Source organism: Malaclemys terrapin, chromosome 11 (genome assembly GCF_027887155.1).
Source record: "Malaclemys terrapin pileata isolate rMalTer1 chromosome 11, rMalTer1.hap1, whole genome shotgun sequence".
NCBI classification, from domain to species: Eukaryota; Metazoa; Chordata; order Testudines; family Emydidae; genus Malaclemys; species Malaclemys terrapin.
The window spans coordinates 48,777,213-48,799,926 of NC_071515.1; the positions used below are offsets into that span (position 1 = coordinate 48,777,213).

General features: G+C 40.7%; 1 protein-coding gene across 9 annotated transcripts in view; it reads right to left on the reverse strand.

Moving 5' to 3' along the window:
* Positions 1-22,714, reverse strand: part of TANC1 (tetratricopeptide repeat, ankyrin repeat and coiled-coil containing 1) — a 227,856-nt gene that overhangs the window by 14,585 nt on the left and 190,557 nt on the right. For all 9 annotated transcript variants that reach the window (XM_054043623.1, XM_054043628.1, XM_054043624.1 and 6 more), the window contains 4 exons: positions 21,842-21,920; positions 8,157-8,290; positions 7,368-7,491; positions 6,889-7,064 (listed from right to left, as the gene is read on the reverse strand). In XM_054043623.1, coding sequence (XP_053899598.1) covers positions 6,889-7,064; positions 7,368-7,491; positions 8,157-8,290; positions 21,842-21,920 — 513 coding nt within the window. The remainder of the gene's footprint in view (positions 1-6,888; positions 7,065-7,367; positions 7,492-8,156; positions 8,291-21,841; positions 21,921-22,714) is intronic.

Here is a 22,714-nt window from a genome sequence, read left to right on the forward strand (position 1 = left end):
AAGAGATTGAAAGCTCAGGCTCTAGATTCCCCATTTAATTGCTGGATTTGATATAGTGCATGTCCTTCCCAGTAGTGTTCTGACATTATCTTCAAACCTGAAGTGAATCATCTCCTTGCAGGTAAGAAGTTCATTACCTATCCTACCAGTTAACTCCTAGAAGCTTAACTTCTGCCAGTTTGGCTTAATTATGTTTTATTGCTGAGAGCCTCACCTCATGCTTGCAAATTTGAAAAGTTTAAATCTTGGACTCTGAAGTTACCATATATTGGCTGCAACACTTATAGACATATCTTATTTCAGTTTCAAATTAATCACTGCCCTACCTGTAATACTTATAATATAAACTAAGGAAGCAGTGGAGTGCAGTGGAGAGGGTACAAGACTAGAAGTGGAGACCTAAGGTGTAGTCTCAGTTCTGAAGTGTCTGATTTGCCTCATCCATGCTGCAAATTTACCTCAACACCTTAGTTTTCTGCACTTATAAAGACTGGATAATAATGTTTAGCCACCTTTATAGAATGTTGTGAGATTTACAGAAAAAAAAGCCTAATAAACGCTATTTGGCATTATTATCATAATCATAAACACTACCACATCAAGAATGCAGGCTATCTACCCTAGGATTAGAGAAAGTGCTCTTTATGATACAGAAGTGAACCACTCAATTTCAGCCTTCGTGCACCATTATTTTCTTTATATGTTCCTTTCATTTAGGATCTTTGCTCAACAGTGTTACCCAAGCCGGGCATTGGCAGGCTATTTTAAAGAGAGTTACACAGAGATAAAGAGAAAGGATATTTTCCACCGTCTAGCAGACTTTTTTGTTTTGTTTTCTTTCTTTTTCTTTTAATTCCAGTAGATCAGATGTACAAACTAGGTGTTTTTCTTATGGAGATTTAAGATACCCATTATGAAATATTACAACATGCTGTAAAGCACAAGGGCATCAGAAGAGGTTACTGCACAAAGAGAGTAACTGCAGTTCTTCAAGATGCGTGTCCCTATGGGTGCTCCACTTCAAGGATGCATGCATCTCTTGAATCTTGTTCAGAGATTTTCTGCTAGTTTGTCCATTTGGCCCAAGCATGTGCCCACACACCGAGGCTATATAGCAATGTACCGTCCTCAGTTCCTTCTCCACTCGAACATCCCATAGAGAACAGTCTGAAGCAGAGAGGAAGGAGGGTGAGTAGTGGAGCACCCGCAGGTACACACATCTGGAAGAACCACAGTAACTACACATGGTGAGTAATCTCTTCTTTAAGTAGTGTCCCTTTGGGTGCTCCACTTCAGGTTGCTTATGAGCAGAGGGAGCTTCAGAACTGGAGACAGTACTGTAGTACCAAGTTTAGAAAATGTATGTACTGAAGCCCTCGCAATAGCCCTACATAACTCAGATATTGGCACATTCTTGAGTAATGCTGTGGATGTTGCTGGTGATCTGCAGAATGTACTCTCACCCTTTGCGGGGGATGAACAAAGGTTGCATCATAACAAATAGGGATGTAAAAGTTTAACCGGTTAACCAATAAGCATCAGACTTATCGGTTTATGATTAAACTCCACTACTAGCCAGCAGGGGTCCCTAGTTTGGAGGCCAGCAACGAGGACCTGCATAAAACGTGGGGGTGCTGCAGCACCCTCCCCCCGCACCTCTAGTTCCCCAGTTAGATAGAAGAAAGGAGTCTCCCACAGAGTGATGCCCTACACCCCTGCTTGAGCAGAATAGAGGGCACTTCTCGTTCCTGGAGGTGGCAAAGAGATCCATGTCTGGACGACCACATCTTCAGAATAGCTGTGAAGAATCTGAGAGTGTAGCTCCCATTCTTAGTCCTGGAAGAAGCATCTGCTGAGAATATTGGCTGTGGTGTTCTAAGTGGGAGGTAGACAGCTGAAATTTGGATCTGATAGGCTATACACCAGTGCCACAGTTTCATGGTTTGGGCGCACAGTGAGGGGGATCTTGCTCCTCCCTGTTTGTTGATATACATGCAGGATACGTTGCCCATCATGCCCATGATTGATTTGCCCCAATGAGGGACAGGAAATGAAAGCAAGCGTTCCTGACTGCCCTGAGTTCCAACAGAATTATGTGGAGACTGGTTTCCTTAGACGTCCATCTGCCCTGAGTCATCAGAGCACTGAGATGAGCTTCCCATCCCAACAGTGCATCTATTGTCCTAGTTAGTGATGGATCTGGGTGACAGATGGGAATGACTGCACAGATGTTGAGTTGATCTTTCTACCAGTCCAAGGAGTTGCTCACTTGAAGAGGAACCGTCACATACCTGTAACGTGTCTCTGGCTAGAAAACAAGTCATTCTGAGCCAACCCTGCAAGCAGCAGACACATAGCCTTGAGCAATCAGTTATGGAGGTGCAAACAACCATGTGTCACAAGAACTATAGACAGCTCCTTATCATGCGTCGAGGGCTCCCCTGAACTTTGCCTATCACATCCAACAAACTTATGAATCTTTCTATGGGAAGGTAGGTCCTGGCTGTCAATAAGTCCAAGGAAGCTCCTATAACTGTATCTTCTGTACAGGGATTAACAAGGTTTTTTTTTACATTCAACTGGAGACACAATTCCTGGAAAAGAACATGGGATGTCTGGATGGAAGATAGCACTGCTTCGTAGGAACAACCTTTGAGTAATCATTTGTTGAGGTACAGGAAGACAAGGATTGCTTCTCATCTGAGGTAAGCAGCTACTGCCACCAGGACTTTTGAGAACACCATTGGAGCTGAAGAAAAGCTGAAGGGAAGAACTCTGGACTGGAAATGATCCTGGTCTTTAGTGACACATTGGTATTTCCTGTGAGATGGAGGTATCATTATATGGAAATAGGCATCTTGTAGATCGAAGGCCAAAAACCAATCCCCTTCCTCTAGTGAAGGAATTATAGCTGCTAGTCACCATTCTGAACTTCTGAGATTTTACAAATTTGTTTACAAGTCTTAGATCCAAGATCGGTCTCAATCCTCCATCCTTCTTTGGCACAAGGAAATACTTTGTCCTTGTGAGGAGGTGAACTGTCCCTATTGCTCCTTATTGAAAGACAAAGTTCATTTCTTGTCTCAATAAAACCAGTGAGCGGGGTCCCTAAAAAGGGATGGGGAAATGGGGAGGGAAGAAGAGAGGGAGGGATGTAAAATGGATGACATAGCCCAATGTTATGAACTCTGTGACCTACTTGTCTGTAGTGATCCACCTTCAAGCATGTTGGAAATGGGAAAGGAGGTCTCTAAAAGCAGGGGGAGGTGGGCAAATGGATGCAGCTGTAAAACCAGAGGCATGCGAGGCTTCAATCCCGTGACTGATCCGTCAGAACTATTGCTTTGAAGATGACTGAGTGCTCATGGAGTGCAAGTGAATAGCACTCTCTCTATGGAATTAAGTCATTTTCTAGGATAATCAGTGGATCTACGGAATCCAGAGAACTGAGCAGGACACCATCTCTGGGCAGTTTGTAACCTAGTAAATCTTCTCTTATTTGTACATGACCAGCTTATCACTGTTGAAGAGGAGGTCCTCAACAGTTTTCTGAACTTCTCTCAGAATCTCCGAGAGTTGGAGCCAAAATGCCCTGTGCATAACAACCACCATGAAGATGTTCCTGGCAGTAGTGTCCACAGCATTCAAGGATGTTTGAAGAGAGGTTCTGGCCCTGTGAAATGATGGACTGGAATTGTTCCCTATGTTTCTGCAGCAGATGTTCAATAAAGGCTGTAAATCTATTATAGTTTGTAAAATTATATTTGGCTATGATTGCCTGATAGTTCATGATCTTAAATTGCAGGGTTGCAGATGAGTAGAACTTCTATCCAAAAAGGCCCAGTCTCATTTGATCCTTGTCATATGAAGTAGACTTTCCAGAAGTGTTACTTACCATGCTCATTTATCGCATCCACCACTAGGGAGTTTGGGAGAACAGGAGGGGATGCGGGAGAACAAAAAAAAATCAGAGTCATTAAGTGAACATAATATTTCTTACCTGCCTGTTTACACGTTGGTGGAACGGTAGCAGGTGTCTGCCACACAGTGTTAGCTGGATCCAGGAGCACCTTTTGAATGGGTAACTCCACCCTGGAGGGTGTTGGTGACTGCAGGATATCCAGCAGCTTGTGCTATGAATGGAATCTGAAGAGTGTCAGCTACTCTCTTTCTAAGGTCATGAAACTGATGGAAATTGTCAGCCATGGAAGGTGGTGGGGGCAATAACCCCCTAGAGACAAGGATGAAATAGGTGTTTGAGAAGTGGCCTCCTGCTCCTCAGATGTCTCTTCCTGTTGGGGAGAGGGGTTTGTTGGGGAGGAGAGAACTGTACAGATCTCGCTTCCCTATGAGACAGCACTTGTTGTGAATTGCTGCCAATAAGCAACCCAGGGTCTCAATATAGTCATGGGGAGTGGGGGCATACAGAAGTGCAGGTGGCATGCTGGGTTGGTTCACTATCCTTGTTGCCAAGCATGATGATCTTCCTTATGACGGTCAAAGAATGGGTTCCTATAAGGCTATGTCGGAGAACCTTATAAAGAAATAGAAGAGACTGACTGGAAGTCTTCATCCTCATCAATATCCTCCAATGGGGGAGCACACAGAAAAGGTCGAGATTCCTTGAGTACCAGAGGACGATGGTGATCTGGAGATCGGGGTGTCAGTACCAAGAGATACTCAGTACCCATGAGGAGCAGGGACTTCATTTTGTCAGTTACAGACAGGGCCTTAGGGTATCAGAATTCTTGTGGCACCAAGTAAGGGATCGGTATTGAAGCAGTAGCCAAAGCAGACCGTATTGCTGATTGGGGCTGTACCCAGTGCAGGTGCTGGTGTGTGTGGCACCCTTTCTTGCTCAGTACCAAGGATGCTGAATAGATAGGTACGGACAGTAGGGCTCTGCAGCCAGACCAGAGTGCTTATGATTAAGGCTGCATTTTAGTCATGGGTATTTTAGTAAAAGTCATGAACAAGTCACGGGCAGTAAACAAAAATTCACAGCGTGTGACCTGTCCATGACTTGTACTATATACCCCTAACTAAAACTTGGGCCAGGAGTGCTCTGGGAGTCCAGTCCAGGGGCACAACGGGTGCTGGGGAGGGGGTTGCCTGGGATCCCTCACTGTTGCTGGGCGGAGGGGAGGGTTGGCAGGGCTGCCAGGCTGCCTGCCCAGCTCTGCGCAGCTCCCCGTAGCGGCAGCATGTCCCTGCAACTCCTGGGGGAGGGAAGGCCAGGGGGGCTCTGCGCGCTGCGCCCACCATGAGTGCCAGCTCTGTAGCTCCCATTGGCCTAGAACCGCAGGGGGCTGTGTCTGCAAGCAGGGGCAGCACACAGAGCCCCCTGACCCCTCTGCCTAGGAACTGCAGGGACACCCCCAAGATAAGCACCGCCCCACACTCCAAACCCCTGCCTCAGCCCTGATCCCCCCCCACATCCAAACTGCTGCTGCTGCTGGCCCCCGGGGCAGCCCCGGAGTCAGCCGCACGGCCATTGAAAAAGTCACAGAGGTCACAGAATCAGTGACAGACATGCAGCATGATTGCTTGCCTTGTCCCTTGAAGATGGTACAGAGGCCTTGTCAGAACCATGTCTCTCCTTTGAGCTGTGGGACTTTCCAGCCCTGCCAGTCCCAGAGGAGGAGTCCTTTGCCTCTGCCGTACTGAGCCAAGAGGTAAAGGTTTCAAGACCATACATCTTACAGGGGACCTGGGTCTTTTAGGAGCTGGCTCCTTAAGAGGAGAGTCCTCTTTCTGGAACCTTCCCTTCTCCAAAAGCCTCCCTTCCTTAGGGGAAGCCTGCAACCAAGGTCTAAAGAGCACTGGATCTATCCAGAGACAGGGGTACAGGTGGGGGTAGGTTTCCTGACCTGATTCAGGGATCGTCTACTCTGAAAACGTACATTGACATAGCTACATCTCTCAGGGGTGTAAAAAAAACATACCCTGACAGACGTAGCTATGCTGATCTAACCCCCAGTATAGACAGTGCCAGGTCAGCAGGAGAACTCTTCCGTCAACCTACCTACTGCTTCTCGATGAAGTGGATTAAATACAACAACAGGTGAGCCCTCCCGTCACTGTGAGTGTCTATACTGAAGTGCAACAGCAGCACAGCTGCAGCTATGCCACTGTAGCGTTTTAAGTGTAGATGTACCCTCAGAAGTTGGTCAAAGGGAGCATTCCACCATTAGCAGTCTCAGCTTAATCTCCCTGTTCTTCCTTGCCCTGGATTTGAGGGCCAAACAAACCTTGCACTTCTGTTCCCCAGGCAACGGACACAGAGTGGCCGTCGCTAACAGATACAGTCTCTCGTCAGGAGAGGGAGCCCTCTCAGGAGAATAAGGCTCCCTCAGGGAGAGAGGGAACAACAAAACAATCCTCTTGCTACTTATCTCTAACTATAAACTAATACTAAACAAACTTCAGTATAAACTGTATACAAGATAGCTGACACATGTTCAAGGTGGACATGCTAAGACTCCATCTCAGGCTGAGACAGTTGAGAAGGAACTGAGAACGGTTCACCCATGCAGCCTTATGTTGCCTTGATGTGTGGCACGAGGGGGGATATAACAGAAAATCTCTGACCAAGGGCTCATGATGTGCATGTGCACCTGAAGCGGAGGTAGAGTAGAGACACTACTTGAAGAACACTGAACTTCTAGTACAATTATCTAGGTACTAAAAATCTGTTGGAAAATGCTTTTTCTGCATAAACACCTGCACTGGTATCCAGGTCTAAGTGATCTAAGTAATGAAGGAAGTTAAGCCACTTAACTATCTGCCTACACTTCCTTCATTAACATTTTCATTGACAGATTCCAGTTCAGACTGTGAAAGTTTAAAGTGGGCTTAGAGGATTTTCTACAAATTAACCTTACTTACAATATCAGAATCTCCATAAAAAGCTGCCAGATCCAAGGGTGTTCGTCCATTCTTGTCCATCTGATCTATTGTTGCACCTTTTTCAACCAAATATTGAACCACTCCCCTATGGCCCTTTAGGCAGGCCCAGCTCAGTGCCGTTAGCCCCTCTTTATCCAGGGATGAAATGGCTGCACCTGAAATAAAAAGCAAATGGGTTTTTTAAAAATGAAAGTTCCATGTTTAACTTTTAAAATTAAAACCAAAATTTGATGTGAACTTCAAAATACGAGTAATAAAAAAACCCTTTCACTTCCTCTAATCTCCATCAAAAGCTACAATAAAATAAACCTTATTGTATAGTCTGGCATACCGTTTGCAAATAAGATATGATTGAAAACTATGTAAAGTACTTGCTGCTGAAAAATTATCTAGCTTGTGTACCTGTAATTAAATATACAGAAAAATCCCTTGTGCAACTGTACAATTATTGATTTTACCTTTGGAAAGTAGAAATTCCACAGTGCTCAAGTGTCCTTCACAAGAAGCCACCATAAGTGGTGTCCTGCCTTGCTTGTCACTTAAATTCACATCAGATCCGTGATCTAACAGAATTTTAGCAATCTGAAAATAAAATTTAAACTTAGATAAGCAGTTTAATTTTTAGAAATGCATTAATGGCCTTTTAGGAATGGGCTGTATAATGTGTTACTTATATTCAGTCTGATAATTTATGATGAATTTAAAACTTCAACAGTTTGCAGTTCTAAGTCTAGGATTTTCTACTCTGCTAGGGCCACTTTGTGCCATGTTGCAACACACCACCAAGGGTAGCAAGTCAGGGGAGAATCCCCTAATAAGAGATTGATCTTCCATTAGTACAGCGCCAGCGTAATAGCTCCTATGCTGCCTCTGCTCCCAGTTTAGGAAGCAAAATTTTCTAGTTCAGAAAGACGCGGTAATTTCAAGTGCTTTTTGTCCCATCTTAAATAACTCAAGTGGTGAGGTTTTCCTTGGGAACTAAGTATGTCTGAACACTTGTGCCATTTATTACATGCATAAAGATGGAGGAACAATTTTAAAATTCAGGAAACATCTCCCATAATCATTCATTTTATTCATGAGCATTTGTCAATTGAAGTCACCAAGCCTCAGGATTTGGGGACTTCAACAGCAGAGTCAAGGGAAGGGGTAGGGACGGCTTTGTGGCCTGCAGCATGCAGGGGGTCAGACCAGATGATCATAATGGTCCCTTCTGACCTTAAAGTCTATGAGTCTATGAGTCACACCTGCCAATGTCCCTGCCGCACTGCACAGAAAAGTGGAGGGATTCCCCTCCTGTTGGCTCTTGTCACAACAGCTCCATGTTCAAGCAGTAACTCGCATACTTCCAATTTCCCTCTTCCTGCAGCAGCTGTCAGGGCTAAAGAAAGTCAAAAGAAATTATTTCTCATTAATAAACTTCTTTTAGCTTTGGTAAACACAGCCTCTTATGGAGGAAAAAAGAACAAGTTTTTCGACTAAAAATACCTCTGTGCAGTATTCACAGCATTCTGATCAAATTGTGTCTAGATTCAATTATTTAGACTTTTTTACGGACTTTTCTTCTCTCTCACCCCTCCCCCTCCATTTATAAAGGCAACTTGGTGTTCTCTACAGAGCACCAGGAAGAGCAGAACTAAGATGGGAAGTTAAAGCACCAAAGTATACTATGACTGAGGAAAAGCTAAGTCTCAAACACACTGATTAAATCATGTACATAACTTGCATACAAGAAGAGTGTTTATGGACAGAACAAAACAGTTAGATCAACCAATTTGATAAGTCCATTATATTTCATTTTATCAAGATAGGTGAGCTGAAACCTACTGGACTATGCTTCTCTCAGAGGTTTATAGAGCTGATGGTCCTGTTAGTGAATCCCAGGACTATCACAGCTTCTCAGAATGCTGCTTATTTATTGACTGACAGCAGATTATTGCAACCACTAAGCAGCAGATATTCAACATTTCCCAGGAAGTTTGTGTGTCTCATGTAACTGGGTTTCTTCCTGATGGAGGAGTTAAAGCTGTTTTGTCTATTTTTGCAGTAGACTGCATGGGAAAAGTTACACTAGCTCTCTAATAAAGGGTTTTGATTCTTAACTTGACCATATTTGTTTTAGGGTTCAAATGGCTTTTGCCAATGCATGAGTGATGTTAACATTGTAGCTAGTCTCTTGTTAAAAATATTTTAGAATAGTACAAAAGATTACAATATTCTCGACTCTTGATTTCTACTAGATTGCAACCTCCTTGCAACTGTGGACTGATATTGGTGTGGTAGATCATTAGAGCATTGGCTGATCTATGCACAGAACCCAAATAAACAGGTGCACTGAACAGCAATTTGGCACTGGATTAAAACATTCTGTGGGCACATGCATGTGCCTTTGTGACTGATCATCCTAATACAACATGGTAGCATGTGAATACAAGCAGCATAATTATAAAACTGTTGCTAAGACCTTAAAGTGTCACAGGTGTAGATAAGGTGAGCATCACTGTACATTTGCATGCATTGTTCATGGTTTATATTGAGGCAGATAATTCCTACTATAGTTTGTAATCCCTCTCAGCATCATGACTTTAAAAATAATAGTTTTGCAGTTAGGCTATCATTTAAACAACTCCATCATCTTTTCCCATGGTTTATTATGCTTTTTCACTTCCACTGTGACACTCTTTGAAGCTTGAAAATAAAATATTCTCCCATCATGATTTTGTTCTCTTCCATTTGGCACACATCAGCTTTTTTGTGTGTTTTAAATGGAGCTTGAAATTAACAGGTTTTGTTGTTGTTGAATTCTTTGTACCAGAATCACCAGTGATGTCAGCACTGTTCTGGAAATGGTGCTTCTTAGCTAACTTCAGCTAAAACCAGTAAATGGTTCACCATTACACATAGTGCGTCTATCTAAATCCAGCATAAAGAGTTAATGCACACTTTGTTCAGTTGCTCAGTGAAAGAATAGTGCATTTCTTTTCCTTTTTTAAAAATAGTTTTCAATTAGAAAATATTTAAATACAGTATTTAAAAACTTGCACAGATGTGCTGAAAAGTAATAAAAGTACAATCACTGCAGGATGTAGTAAATCTGTTTTTAATTTTCAAAATAACATCTGACCTACATAACCACCCCTCCAGTTTACAGATACCTATTTTAAAATTAGACCAAATGTTTTGGTCTAAACAATTTGACAGTTCTTCTTGAAGATCCTCAATGTACAGATAGAACTGTCGAGTTACTAAAAAAGCAAACAAAACCACCTTTTTAAAAACAAAACAGACTTCACATTTATCTCTCTGTCACTTCCAGCTCTTGAGTTCAGGGTGTAACTCTGAAGTTATAGCAACAACATGACTAAAGCATACCATATTTGGCCACAAGCAAGACTAAAGAATAGCACTACAGAAAGCTAAAACAAACAATATCATGGCAAAACTATGTTCAGGAATTCCGACTATTCTACTGAAAAGACCACCTCTGATCTGCCTAATGTACTCTGCAAAAGCTCAACCCTATCTGCCTTAATAAAAAAGGAAAGAATTTAAATGAGCAGCTAAACAAGCAACTGATGCAGAATGGAAAATATGAGAGCAGCCCATTAGGCTGAAGGAAAACTAATAATCTGGGAGATCTTTGGTGTGCAGCCAACAATGTTAGAGGGAAATAGTAATTGGGATGGAAAAAAGGATTTTCCCCCCCCCCTCCCTGAAACAAGATAGACACAAGGTTTGGAAATCTATATGAAAGCATGATTATAAATGGCTGCCACCATGTACAGAATCCAACATGTATGATACAAAAACCATTTAATATTGTATTTCATGGTTATTCAAGTTTCTATAAGATGCCAATAATACCTACTGGAGCACAGAGTTGTGTGTTGGACTTTGACTCTGGAATCTTATCCTGTAAAGATCACCATTTGTCTTGAGAGCATGATTTGTTTTAATCATCATAGCCTTTCACAGCCTACATAAAACCGCTTCCTAAACAAACTTTCTATGTAAGTTGAATAAAAATAATAAAAATGAATAAAAATATCTACAGTTTTCAACAGTAGGACTGTTTTTCAATATGTTTCATTACCTCAGTTTTAAATGACACTTGTAAGTGGCTATCTTGTATTTCCTTTGTACATTCATTTTCAGAGATTTATATCTTGACCAAGAATCTGCTTTAGGCTGACATGTCCTTCCACATTACTCTCACCACATAATCAGTCTCTCTGAATCCCTCCACTATCTCCCCCTCTTCCACGGTATCCAATTAAAACCTCGTCTCCTAACTTTAAGCCATTCATTCACACTACACCACTCTTAAGAATCCATTTTTATCTCTTGTGTTGCCTCTGACCCTCCCCATCCTTCTGCTTTGCAAGTGATGCCAGCTTTGTGTACGGGAAATCTCCCTGCCCCATCCCAAACTGATTTGGATTGCTAGTACTCTTTTCGCTCTTCAGATTTGTTCCTCAAGACCCACTTCTGCCATGATGACTATATATAAAAAAGTTTTAAAAATCAGCCACTGTATGTTGCCTAAGCTGAGGGGCCTCCAGGAAAGTCAATAATTAATTACAAAACTATACAAATATATTATTTTATTAAAAATTATATAGTTGAAGGCCTCCCTCTCCCACCATCCTTCATATGTTGCTTGTCTTCTTTAACAAGGCTTCTTTGGTGCATGTCTGTCTTTGTGTTTGTACAAACACAGTGAACCCCCAATAATAACCAGGCCCCTGTATGCTATAGTAATATAAATATTTACTAATTTGCTTCATCCCACAAGCAATTATCCTCTTCCCCCTCCCAAAAGTTTTAAAAAAATAATTTTGCTATTTAAATTTCAAGTAAGCAATTAGAATTAAGTTTGATCCAGCTGATGATGCAAGTATATTACTAATATGTATTTATAATGCATTTCAAAATCTTCTTACAGTGCTGATGTGAAAGGTGCCAGGTTGGAGGCTTTCGCTTTCTAAGGTTGTCATTTAGCCACAAAACAAAAACAGAACATATGCACTCCCCGATATGACTCAACTACAGCCCAGAGACACCCCTTGCCTAACCTCTAAGGAGAAGTGAATAATTTAGTGCCCATACATATTCAATCCTTAGCACTTTTCTGAGATGAGGATGGCAGTTACAGTGGATTTATGTGATGTGGAAAATTTCTATCCTAACAAAATCCTATTTAGTTCTGACAGAAAAAAGCTACACGTGCAAAGGGCGGAATGAAACAGAGCTGGTGATTAAACATACTACAGAAAAATCTCCACAAAATGTATTTCACTTAGAAACTCAGATTGGCATTACTGGTGTCCTTTTTGGTTTTAAGATACAATAAAAAAATGAAGATAGGATAAAATGACCTTAATGGCATAATGATTTATATGAAAAATACAAATATTTACACAATACTAAAAACTTTGGCTGAATAATTTTATGTTAAAGGACAAACACCAAAAAGCAATAACATTTTGCACTATGGTTCAAAATCTGAGTTGACATTTTGCAAAAAGATGTGAATTTTATCAGAGTAAAAACAACATTTTCAGCTTCAAATCTAAATCTTCTGTTTTTACTGGGTGTTAAAATCTAAACAGTGTTAAATATATATCTCTAAATCATACTGCATGCGTGTATATGTATATATATATATGCACATGCAATATGATTTAGTTAGATATATATATAATTTGCAAGTGTATCAGCCACTATGTTCAGATCCCTTTACAAAGGGGGAGGGTTACTTACAAAGATAAGTTAAGGATTTTGTATGTCTAGGATTTTAAAGAGTAATAAAAAGACAGACACCAAGAGAAAGAATGAGATGATACTTTGTTGTATTTAGTTTTACATTGAGCGAGCATGTGTTTCAGCTACTTTTCTGAAGTAAAAGAAATAAGGCCCTGCAACAATAACAACTTTTTGCTCCCAGAGACAATCAAGGATTTTCAAAGTCATGTACTAAAACAAGTTATTTAGTATTCTAAAGGTTATTTTCATCAGCAATCCTTAAAAGTCATGTAAATCAAATGCCACTTGTACAGTAGTTTGCCACATTACACATGCCACATTCTGTGACCTCAATCCTAGATCCTTCTTTAAGAAGAGAGTGACAAATTAATTGACATTAATATTTACAGCCTTTTATTGGTAGAGTGACACAAGTGATAATTATATGTCCCTCCGTTATTGTTCATTTTCGGCTTTAATTCCAATCTCATTATTAAAACATTTACTGAATTTCATCCTCTGATGCTTGTAATCGATTCTCACCTTATGAATCCACACTACCGTGTTTTAAATCCACACTTTACACAGTGAGCTGAAAACTAAAAGTGCACAAATATAGTCAAATGAGAAGTCATTTAGTTTCACATTTTTTATTATACTTATTTTCAACACTTTTTGAAATACTGAAGGATCATAAAGTTTTACCTCCATTTGCCAGCCTTCCGCAGAAAATGAAGGGAATACTGAAATTTATACAGAAGGTCACAGATTTTGCAGTGGGGCACCAACGGAACATAGACTTTGGATATGGAGAAGACCCATCTAATTCCAACTCCCTGCTAGTCTTGTTTGTTCCCCACAGTACATTTAAATTTACGCCACTGTTTTAAAAACGCATTCAATTTCAAACATCCCATTAAAAAAGCAATACAACACTTCAAAATTAATTCCTTCCAAGAGTTTTTAACATAGCCGTTAAATATAGTCTTAAAACACAATTTAAAAAGTGAAATAATGTTTGAAAATCATGTATTTTCATTCTCCACTGTTTCAGATACTCCTAAGCAGTATCATGTCTTTCCTTATAAGTTTTATTCTCCTTTATCTGGCAAACACTGATTGGTTAATGTCACTGGAGCTTGAAGATGACACACTATTTGTGTTTAATTCTTCATTCATAGTCCAGCATCATAAACTATGTCAACTAGGCAAAGCTCCAGGAGTAACTTTTTTGGGGTTTCAGTTGCAAAGGTCAGGACCTCTTCTTAGACACTTGTGAACTGCATTACACAAACTGTGCTCAAGGTTCTTACAAAATTAACTGCTATTTAACTCTATTATTATAAAGATATGTAGCAGCTGTAGCTCTTTAGCTGTGATTAGTATAAAATCCTTCAAATCCAGACTGCTTACACAGCCACCCAATAGTTTTACTCAGTTGATTAACTCCCAACTGGTTTGTCACTAACCTATTCATTTAATTTAACCATCTCCATAAAATAAATTCTTTGCATTGCAGGTATAGGAGAATAACTAACTAAATCAAAGGAAGACATGATCAAAATGTTCTAAGAGGTTAAACCATTTTGAAATGTAGGAACTGATAAGTGCACAGCTCCTTATGCTTTAGGGCACTCAAAATATATAGATGATACTTTATTGATTTGACACTAAGCAATCTTATGTGCTTAGACTGTAAACTCTTCAGGGCACGAACTGGGTTTTCTGTTTTACATATTTTGCAGACTGTTAAAAGCTGCGTACGTCTACAGTGTTAAATAGAACTACCGCAATATGGCAGCTTAAAATGCCTAGTCCATCACAAAATACAAACTGGACAATATTGTAATAAGATTCTCAGGTTGCCAATACACTTTTAGACACATCAGGTGATTTAAGATACTAAACTGCAATGCAAAGAAAAAGAGGCAGATACAACAGCTGGGGAAGTCAGATGGTACAGAAGGTTACATACATGCTTGTAGAGAGTTTCCAGAAGGTTGAAAGAGAAAAGTAGAGGGGAAGAGATTGCAGACGTATAAATACAGGATAAAGAGACGGATGTGAGGCCCAAAGGGAAAGTGTCTGGACAGAAGAGAGAGACTGGAAAGACAGAGCAACAGCATGAAAGGGCCCTTTACCTTTTTCAAGGCGAGGAAAAGAGGACTTCATAGGAGAAACCTAGGAGACGCTCCCACTTAGATTCCCCTCACTGCCATGCCATTCCACCCCACCAGATCCCCACACACCCATCACCTGACTGGATTCCCATTTTGGACAAGATACCATTCTAATTAATATTTCTTAAACAAACAAAAAAATTAGGAGGTGATTAGCCCTAGTGCTAGTGCAGCAGGCCTTCAACTAAGTGGATCTTACATATGTTAACTATTCTAAGACAAATTAAACCATTTTAAACAGATTCAAAATATACAAACTACATTTAATTAAAAAGAAAAGTACACTTAGTTGAATAAGCATACTGTAATAACACTGGCTAAGTATATATGAACATGTCTCCCCTTTAGTGATCGGTATACAGGCTTGTGTTTTTGGTATCGAAAGTCCCGAGTTCTCTTGCTATCAATGACCATGGAGCAAGTGTATGGATGCATTCTTAGATTTGGCACATATGCATAACAAAAAATAAAGCAAGAACTAAAATATTTATCTCCCCTTCACTGAGAAATTATTTTCCTCTAATCAAGAGAATTAACTATCTCTTGAAGTGCTCATCTACAAGTTCTTGTATGCTGAAGACAATGCACTCAGATGATTCAGATTGAACTGCAGCATATGTAACTGAAATGTTTGCCACAGCTGACACAAATTACAGGCTTTTGATCAGTCTTACTACAAAGTGGGTAATGTTTCAGCCTACATCTTCCAAACCCCCTACATATCCATCTATCTTCATACAGAGATGCTTTTTGAAACCTGTGAGGCTGTTCAAATACTTCTGTAGTAGGCCTCCCAATGATGTTCTTATCAATCCAGTGACCAGTAGGCCAAGCACTTGATGGCATTCCTGTGCTGGAGTCCATGGTAGGGTAGAGACTGGAGTAACAGGGGGGGTCATACTCCTCAGCCGAAAGGAGTATGACCCAACCTCCGATTCTGATGACAAGTCTCCTCTGGTGGCCATGGAGTTGCGGTTGCCACCAGTGCCGGATATTGGTGGGAAGCTTTCATTGGGGCGAGTATGGTCAGTTTCCCTCTAGTGGCCCCTCCTGCCCCTGGTACCGATGCCACCGACTCCTGTACTACCGGCAATGGCAGTACCGAGAGTGCTAGCTGGTCTCTAGTGACAGCACCTGTCTCTGGCTTGGATGGCTGCAATGGCATTGGTGCTGCACTGTCTCTCTGGCACTGATGGTTTCTCTGGTACCAGACTCAACAGTGCCAGTGTAAGGGCCAAAGCCAAAGGTGTTGACTGTAATGCCAAGGCAGAGGAGTGGCCTGACTTAGGTCACAAACCGCTCTGCTTCCCATGCCTGGCCTTTTTCGGAGTTGGGGATGTCCCCTCTCAGCTGACAGCTTCCTGTGCTTTTGCCTAGGCACTGCGGAAGGCAAATGGTGCTGGGACTCCTGCATGGTGGGAGCAGTGCTCCTCACCAATACTGAGGTGCTTGATGATAAATATGACTGGCACAGCTTGGAGGAAGGTCTCAGCGCTACCTCCAACAGCAGGAACTTTAGCCTAGCCTCCCAGTCCTTTCTCCTACGGGGTTTAAAATTGCAGCAGATCTGACAGCTATCCCCAACGTGAGCTTCACCCAAGCACTTTAGGCAACCAGAGTGCAGGCTGCTCAAAGGCATAGCTTTGCTGCAGGAGAAACAGGGCTTGAAACCCAGTGACTAAGGCATGTCTCAGCACTGGGAATGGACGAAACTCCGCTAACAGAGGAAAAAAAACGAATTATACTAAGACTAAAAACAACTATATACACTATTAAGAAAACAAAGACTACTGAGAAAATCTTGCTGTAGCAAGTGTGACGTTGTGCAGTCTGTATGGTTTTATAAAAACATAGTAAGAAGCGAATATAATGTAACTGGAATAGTTTTATAAAAATATGATAAGTGAATATAATGTAACTGGAATATGCTTCATGCAAAAGGTCTCTTGTAAGGTATGATTACAAAGCTTATAATCTACTGAGTGTGATCATCCTATTTGTAGAAATGTACCACTCTTGTATCTAAAACTAGAAACATGAAATATAACTCTGAGGGCCTATTGTAATTATGCAAAGTGGGGGCCATTAATAGTGATTTGGAATCTTGATGACTCCCATTAACCAGGACCATTGTCTGCAGATGGCTGTGTTTACCTGTTAGTCTTCCTGTATGTGTGTGTGCTGGCAAGTGGGTAATGAAGTCTTGCAGTGACATGTGATCATGTCACCTGACCTGGAATCCATCTTTAACCTGGTGCTTTTCCAGGGCGGGGGGGGGGGGAGAACCCAGAGGGACAAAGGGTTCCCGCCTTATGCAAATGATATATAAAGAGGTGGAAGAGAACAAGGGCGGGAGAAGAGCCATCATGAAGAATCCCCTAGCTATCACCTGAGCTGGAACAAGAGCTGTTCCAGGGGAAAGAACTCTGCCCAGGCCTGGAAGGTGTCCAGTCTGAGAAAAAGCTTACTGAAGCATCTCTGAGGGTGAGATTATCTATATTCAGTTTGATTAGACATAGATTTGCGCATTTTATTTTATTTTGTTTGGTGACTTACTTTGTTCTGTCTGTTACTACTTGGAACCACTTAAATCCTACTTTCTGTATTTAATAAAATCACTTTCTACTTAGTAATTAACTCAGAGTATGTATTAATACCTGGGGGAGCAAACAACTGTGCATATGTCTCTATCAGTGTTATAGAGGGCAAACAATTTATGAGTTTACCCTGTATAAGTTTTATACAGGGTAAAACGAATTTATTTGGGTTTAGACCCCACTGGGAGTTGGGCATCTGAGTGCTAAAGACAAGCACACTTTTGTGAGCTGTTTTCAGGTAAACTTGCAGCTTTGGGGCATGTAATTCAGACTCTGGGTCTGTGTTGGAGCAGATGGGAATGTCTGGCTCAGCAAGACAGGGTGCTGGAGTCCTGAGCTGGCAGGGAAAACAGGAGCAGGGGTAGTCTTGGCACATCGGGTGGCAGCTCCCAAGTGGGTTTCTGTGATTCAACCTGTCACATCGAGGGGGCGCAGAGTCAGCTGGGCCCTTTATATCGGCACTGTGAATGTGCAGCACCAGAGGGCGCCAGAGCTGACCTGCCAGGTACCACTGATGGGATAATTTCCAGCAGCTATGCTCAGGACATGCACACACATACAGTGGAATGGACATATGCAATCACTCGAAGAACTCCTCTCTCATATCTTCCACATCAGCCTTTAATCCCATTTACTACTATGCTTCATCACATCCTCCTACAGCCCTAAATTACCACCAAGCTTGTTTTTTCTTTTGCATATCTTCTTGTGGTGAATCTGCGTTCCAAATACACATCGACAGCATGGTCATCAGCTACACCATAAACATGTGATATTACTGATAGAAAAAATGACCTCTGACAGTCTGTCTCTTCCCCTTCTCATGCTACCTCCCCCAACCCCCAAAAAAAACCCCACAAACAAATCATCACAGGTTTCTACCACTTGAACTACAGGAAAATTTCAGCAACCACTAAACAACAAAGTTTTTAACCTCTGCAGATCAGCCAATAAAGGGTGACAGAGCAGGTCTCACATTCCATCCAGTAGAAGGCAATGATGCAAATACACTATCCAGTACCTCATAGGCATGTCATCATCCTTCCACTGTTTACTCCTATTATTTTTCCATGCTTTTAATATTTATGCAATTTTTCTTTTTAAAACAAGCACACACAAAACACAGTTTCCCTTAGCCACTCTTTACTCCCTCTTCCAGCCCTTCCTATCTTTGACACCTTCCAACCACCTACTTCACCAACCTCTCTCTCAACTGTGCTACAAAGGATTGTCACCTTTCAGAAATTCCTGCACAAGATATATTAGCATGATACATTTTTAAATGGAAGCATTAAGAACAGAGTTGGGCAAATTATGGAGTTTTTTTAGTTCGCTGGCAGTAGTCACTGGAGCAGGGAGGTGACCTTGAGTCTCTCTCATCCCTATGCGAGTGCCTTATCCACCGAGATTTTTTTGCCCAGCTCTAGTTAAGAGTGTGCAGCACAAATATGAGTTCACATAGGCACACTGAAAATGTGTGACATTTCCAGAGTGCATAAATTAACATATCTTTTCACAAGCCATATTAATCTGATGAGATCCAATAATTTTTTAAAAGTGTCTGTCTATCACAGCCCCTTATTTTCCTCTATGTTTTTCTTAAATATAATATTTCTAAAACTTCCCATTTTAAAATTGCTGCTTAATTCTTTCTGGGCTTGTTCTCAGAAAAAGCGGAGGTAGGCATGCCGCAGGGTGGTTCCCTGATTCAAGGCCATTCAACCCTGGCATAAATTAGGATTGCACAGGGATGGCCCTAACTCACCCCACTGGCATACGGTCCCTCAGGGACCATACGCCAATGGAGGATTAGGCTCCATCTTGCCTCCTCTCTTCTCTCCCACTTGTATTTCATCCCCAGAACATCCTCTGCATGGATTAATTCAACACTGGCCTTCTCCAGACCCTGTATGCTGCTTACACAGTGGCCTTATGGAACCAGGAAATCCAGTCCTCTAGCTCAGGGGTCTCAAACTCCCAAAGCATGGGCTACAGCTCACAGGTCTCTTATTGACAGCTCTCCTCATAAGCCCCATTCCCAGCCCATTCTCCCCTTCCTTTCACAATCGTCATCATATCTTTGTACCAATGACTGCTCTTGCTTACATGGAGAAGTCAACAGGAAAATACTGGTGTATTTATACATTTCTTTTAAAGCAATTTAGCAGCTAGAAAGGAGGAGGAGAAGGAGCCAGCATCCTGCAATCAGTCAGTTCTCCACAGAGTACAATTTGGGAACCCCAGCTCTAGCTCCATCCTGTCAATTTTTTTCTCAATTCCCCCTCCCCTTTGTCTTTTCAACAGTTTTCTTCATTAGTGTATTTTCCTTTTCCTGTTTAATTACAATTCTTTCATGCTCTGTTTCCTCTCCGTCTTCTGCTTTAATAAAGCCCTTCCTGAACTTGCATGCACTCTTCACCCCCACAAACAGTGAATGTTTTTTTTTTTTTTTTTTGGGAGTCCTATCCTACCTCCTCGTCCCCAGCAATTCTCTAATGGCAAACATACTCCAATGGACTGAGTAATAAGGCTGAAAGGCAGGAACTCCCAAGTACTAAACTTTTATCTTCATCCCTATCTGTCCATAATTGGGTCCTTCAGAGACTCTTACTGCAAGACCTGTGTGCATTTCACACACTGCCTCCTATAACTAGCCACACTCGCATTAGACATGATGATGAAGGCAGGCAGAGCAACAACATGAAGGCCACTGGGAAAGGAAGGACATTTGAATGGTGAAGCATTCTATTAAACTTTTTACAGGAAGATGGAGGATCTGTGTGTGTGTGGTTTGTGCATGAGCACCCATTGCATGTCAGCATTCTTGTTATGCTTGAAATGCCTTGTCAAAGAAGGAGATCTTGCAGTATGTTCTGAAATTGGTCAAACTCGGGAGTAATCTGATCTCTGACTGAGAAAAGAAGGGAAAAGAGTTGACTGAGGATTTTCCGCTAATAATCTAAATTCGTTTCTCCTCCCCGACCCCATGTTCCATTTGGATATGCTGATGGGAGATAAATCAAGTGTTGAGGGGTTTACCAAGCTTAAAATGTCCCTTTGCTCACCCAGTGATTAAACCCCTCCTGACCTGCTCTCCCCTTGCAAGACAAGGGACATTGAGAGAGACAGAATGCACATAAAGCAGCCTTGTTCCGTTTCCAAGGTTTGTGCAAGAATTAGCTTCAGAGCCCTGTAATGATGGAGCAGAAACACTGCAACACAGGTACATGAACTTTAATCAACTAAAGTCAAGTTCATAAGGTTATGGATTGGTTGGAGAAAAGGGGAAAATGTGTTGAGTGATTTCAAAGTGCCTGGTGGTTAATAATGGAAAAGCAAACTGGATTTGTGGAAGTCCATTAAAAAAAAAAAAGACACTGAAAAGTAAAAAATCTGATCTGTATTGTTTAAGCATTCAGATCACACTGTTAAAGGCAGCACTCCATCCTCACAGAGACTCTGGCGTTTGCTAAATTTAAAAAAATGCAGACTGGTTTTCCTAAGCAAGTATAGTTAACAAAGAATGGTGTTTTCAGTCAGCTGATTGCTAAAAGCATTGTAGTTTACTCTCATAAGTGTTAATGCATCTATTTTATGAATATATCAAGTCAGCAAAAAGTTAAGAGGCACCAAGCAAAAGCCTTCATTCAACAAAATCACAGCCGAAAAACCCAAAATTACCCAACGATGCAGTTTGTGATCTATTTAAAAAAATTGTGTTTTATTGGAAAGTGTTATCTGATTTTATATTAGCAAGGAAGAATAAAAATGAAGTTTTTGTGTAGTACACAGAGATGAAAAACACCTCTCTCTCTCATCTGCAAAGAGGCTGCTGGGAATCATAAAATTAGACTGTTTGCAAGCTACACTATGCAAATCTCAACTACTTAAATTAAATTAATATGGCTATTCTTACAGCCATATTCTTACATATGCCTTATTCCCTGAATAGTTTAAAAATCTATTTGCTGACCATGAAAATGTTCACATTTTGCACCTGTTACCACCTAGCTTGAATTGACTAGGCAACTTCCTAACATTTTTTTTTTTTTTTTTTTTTTTTTAAATACAAAGACTAGTTTATAAAGTCAGGGCATTATTTTAACAATCAAATTGAACGCCATAATGAAAGCATCTCTTTGTGCACTGTTGGCCTCAGAGAAAAATCTGTAGTTTCATTAAGAAGTTACTCATTTATATACTGTGTATAAATTTTATTTCCTACCCCATTTATAAAAAAAATGGTTGGGCTTTTTATTAAGTTTGGCATTATCATTTCAAAATCTTTTGTATTCTGATTTATTGTGAATTTCCTGTGATGAATATACAAAGCAGTTTAAATCAAATTAAAATCTCTTCCAATAATCTTATGTGAGCAACTCTCATTAGGAAAAATAAGAAATAAAATACCTGTTTCTCCCCACAATGCATCAGTGTTATTAATGTCTATTTCATGTTCCTTTTCAACCCCAAAGAGGTAACGAACCACCTGTCAAAAACAGTTAAAGAAATTAAAGAGTTAGAAAAAACCATTAGGTTGTCATTTTTCTGCATACACCAATAAGTAAAGGTTTCAGCAATGAGATTGCTTCTCTCCTAACACATACAGGCCAAGCAAAAGTTAATATGTGCATAAACCATTAGAGTAAGTTCAGTATTATTTGGGGAACAACTTCATTTTATGATTAATTTTCTACTCTATAAAATCATTCAAAATCATTAATAGAAATATACTAGATTTATTTTTTTAATCATCTTAGGGTGTTTTACATGTTAATGATTTTAATGAGCTCCTCAATATGCCAGCATAATCAAGGACAGACAATGCAAAAAAGAGAGCCAGTTTGGCCTAAATCCTGCAAGGCTTGGTTAATACCATGTTTTCCCACAAGGAATACAATACTTTCCACTCCAGTTATAAAAAAAAAAAAAAAAAAAAAAAAAAAAAAAAGCATGTTTTTAGACCCATCTTGAATAATGTAGACTCCTATGCCCCTTCTATGCTCACTTTACGTCACAATTTTTAGTTGCAGCCTTTAAAATCTTTTTCCACTTTAGAGAGTTATGCTGCTCAGCACGGACAGAGCATAACTTTGTTACGAGTGGTATTTTTTGTTTGTTTGGTTTTTTTGTGTTTTTAAAAAGAACACTAAAGACCTCTCTTGCAATATTTTTTTTAAAAGCATTTTAATAAAGTTATGCCCTCTTAGCACTAGCAAGTACAATAGCATTAAGTGACTTCTTTAAACCAGTTTCCTAACAGTGTATAGGGCCATTCAGGCT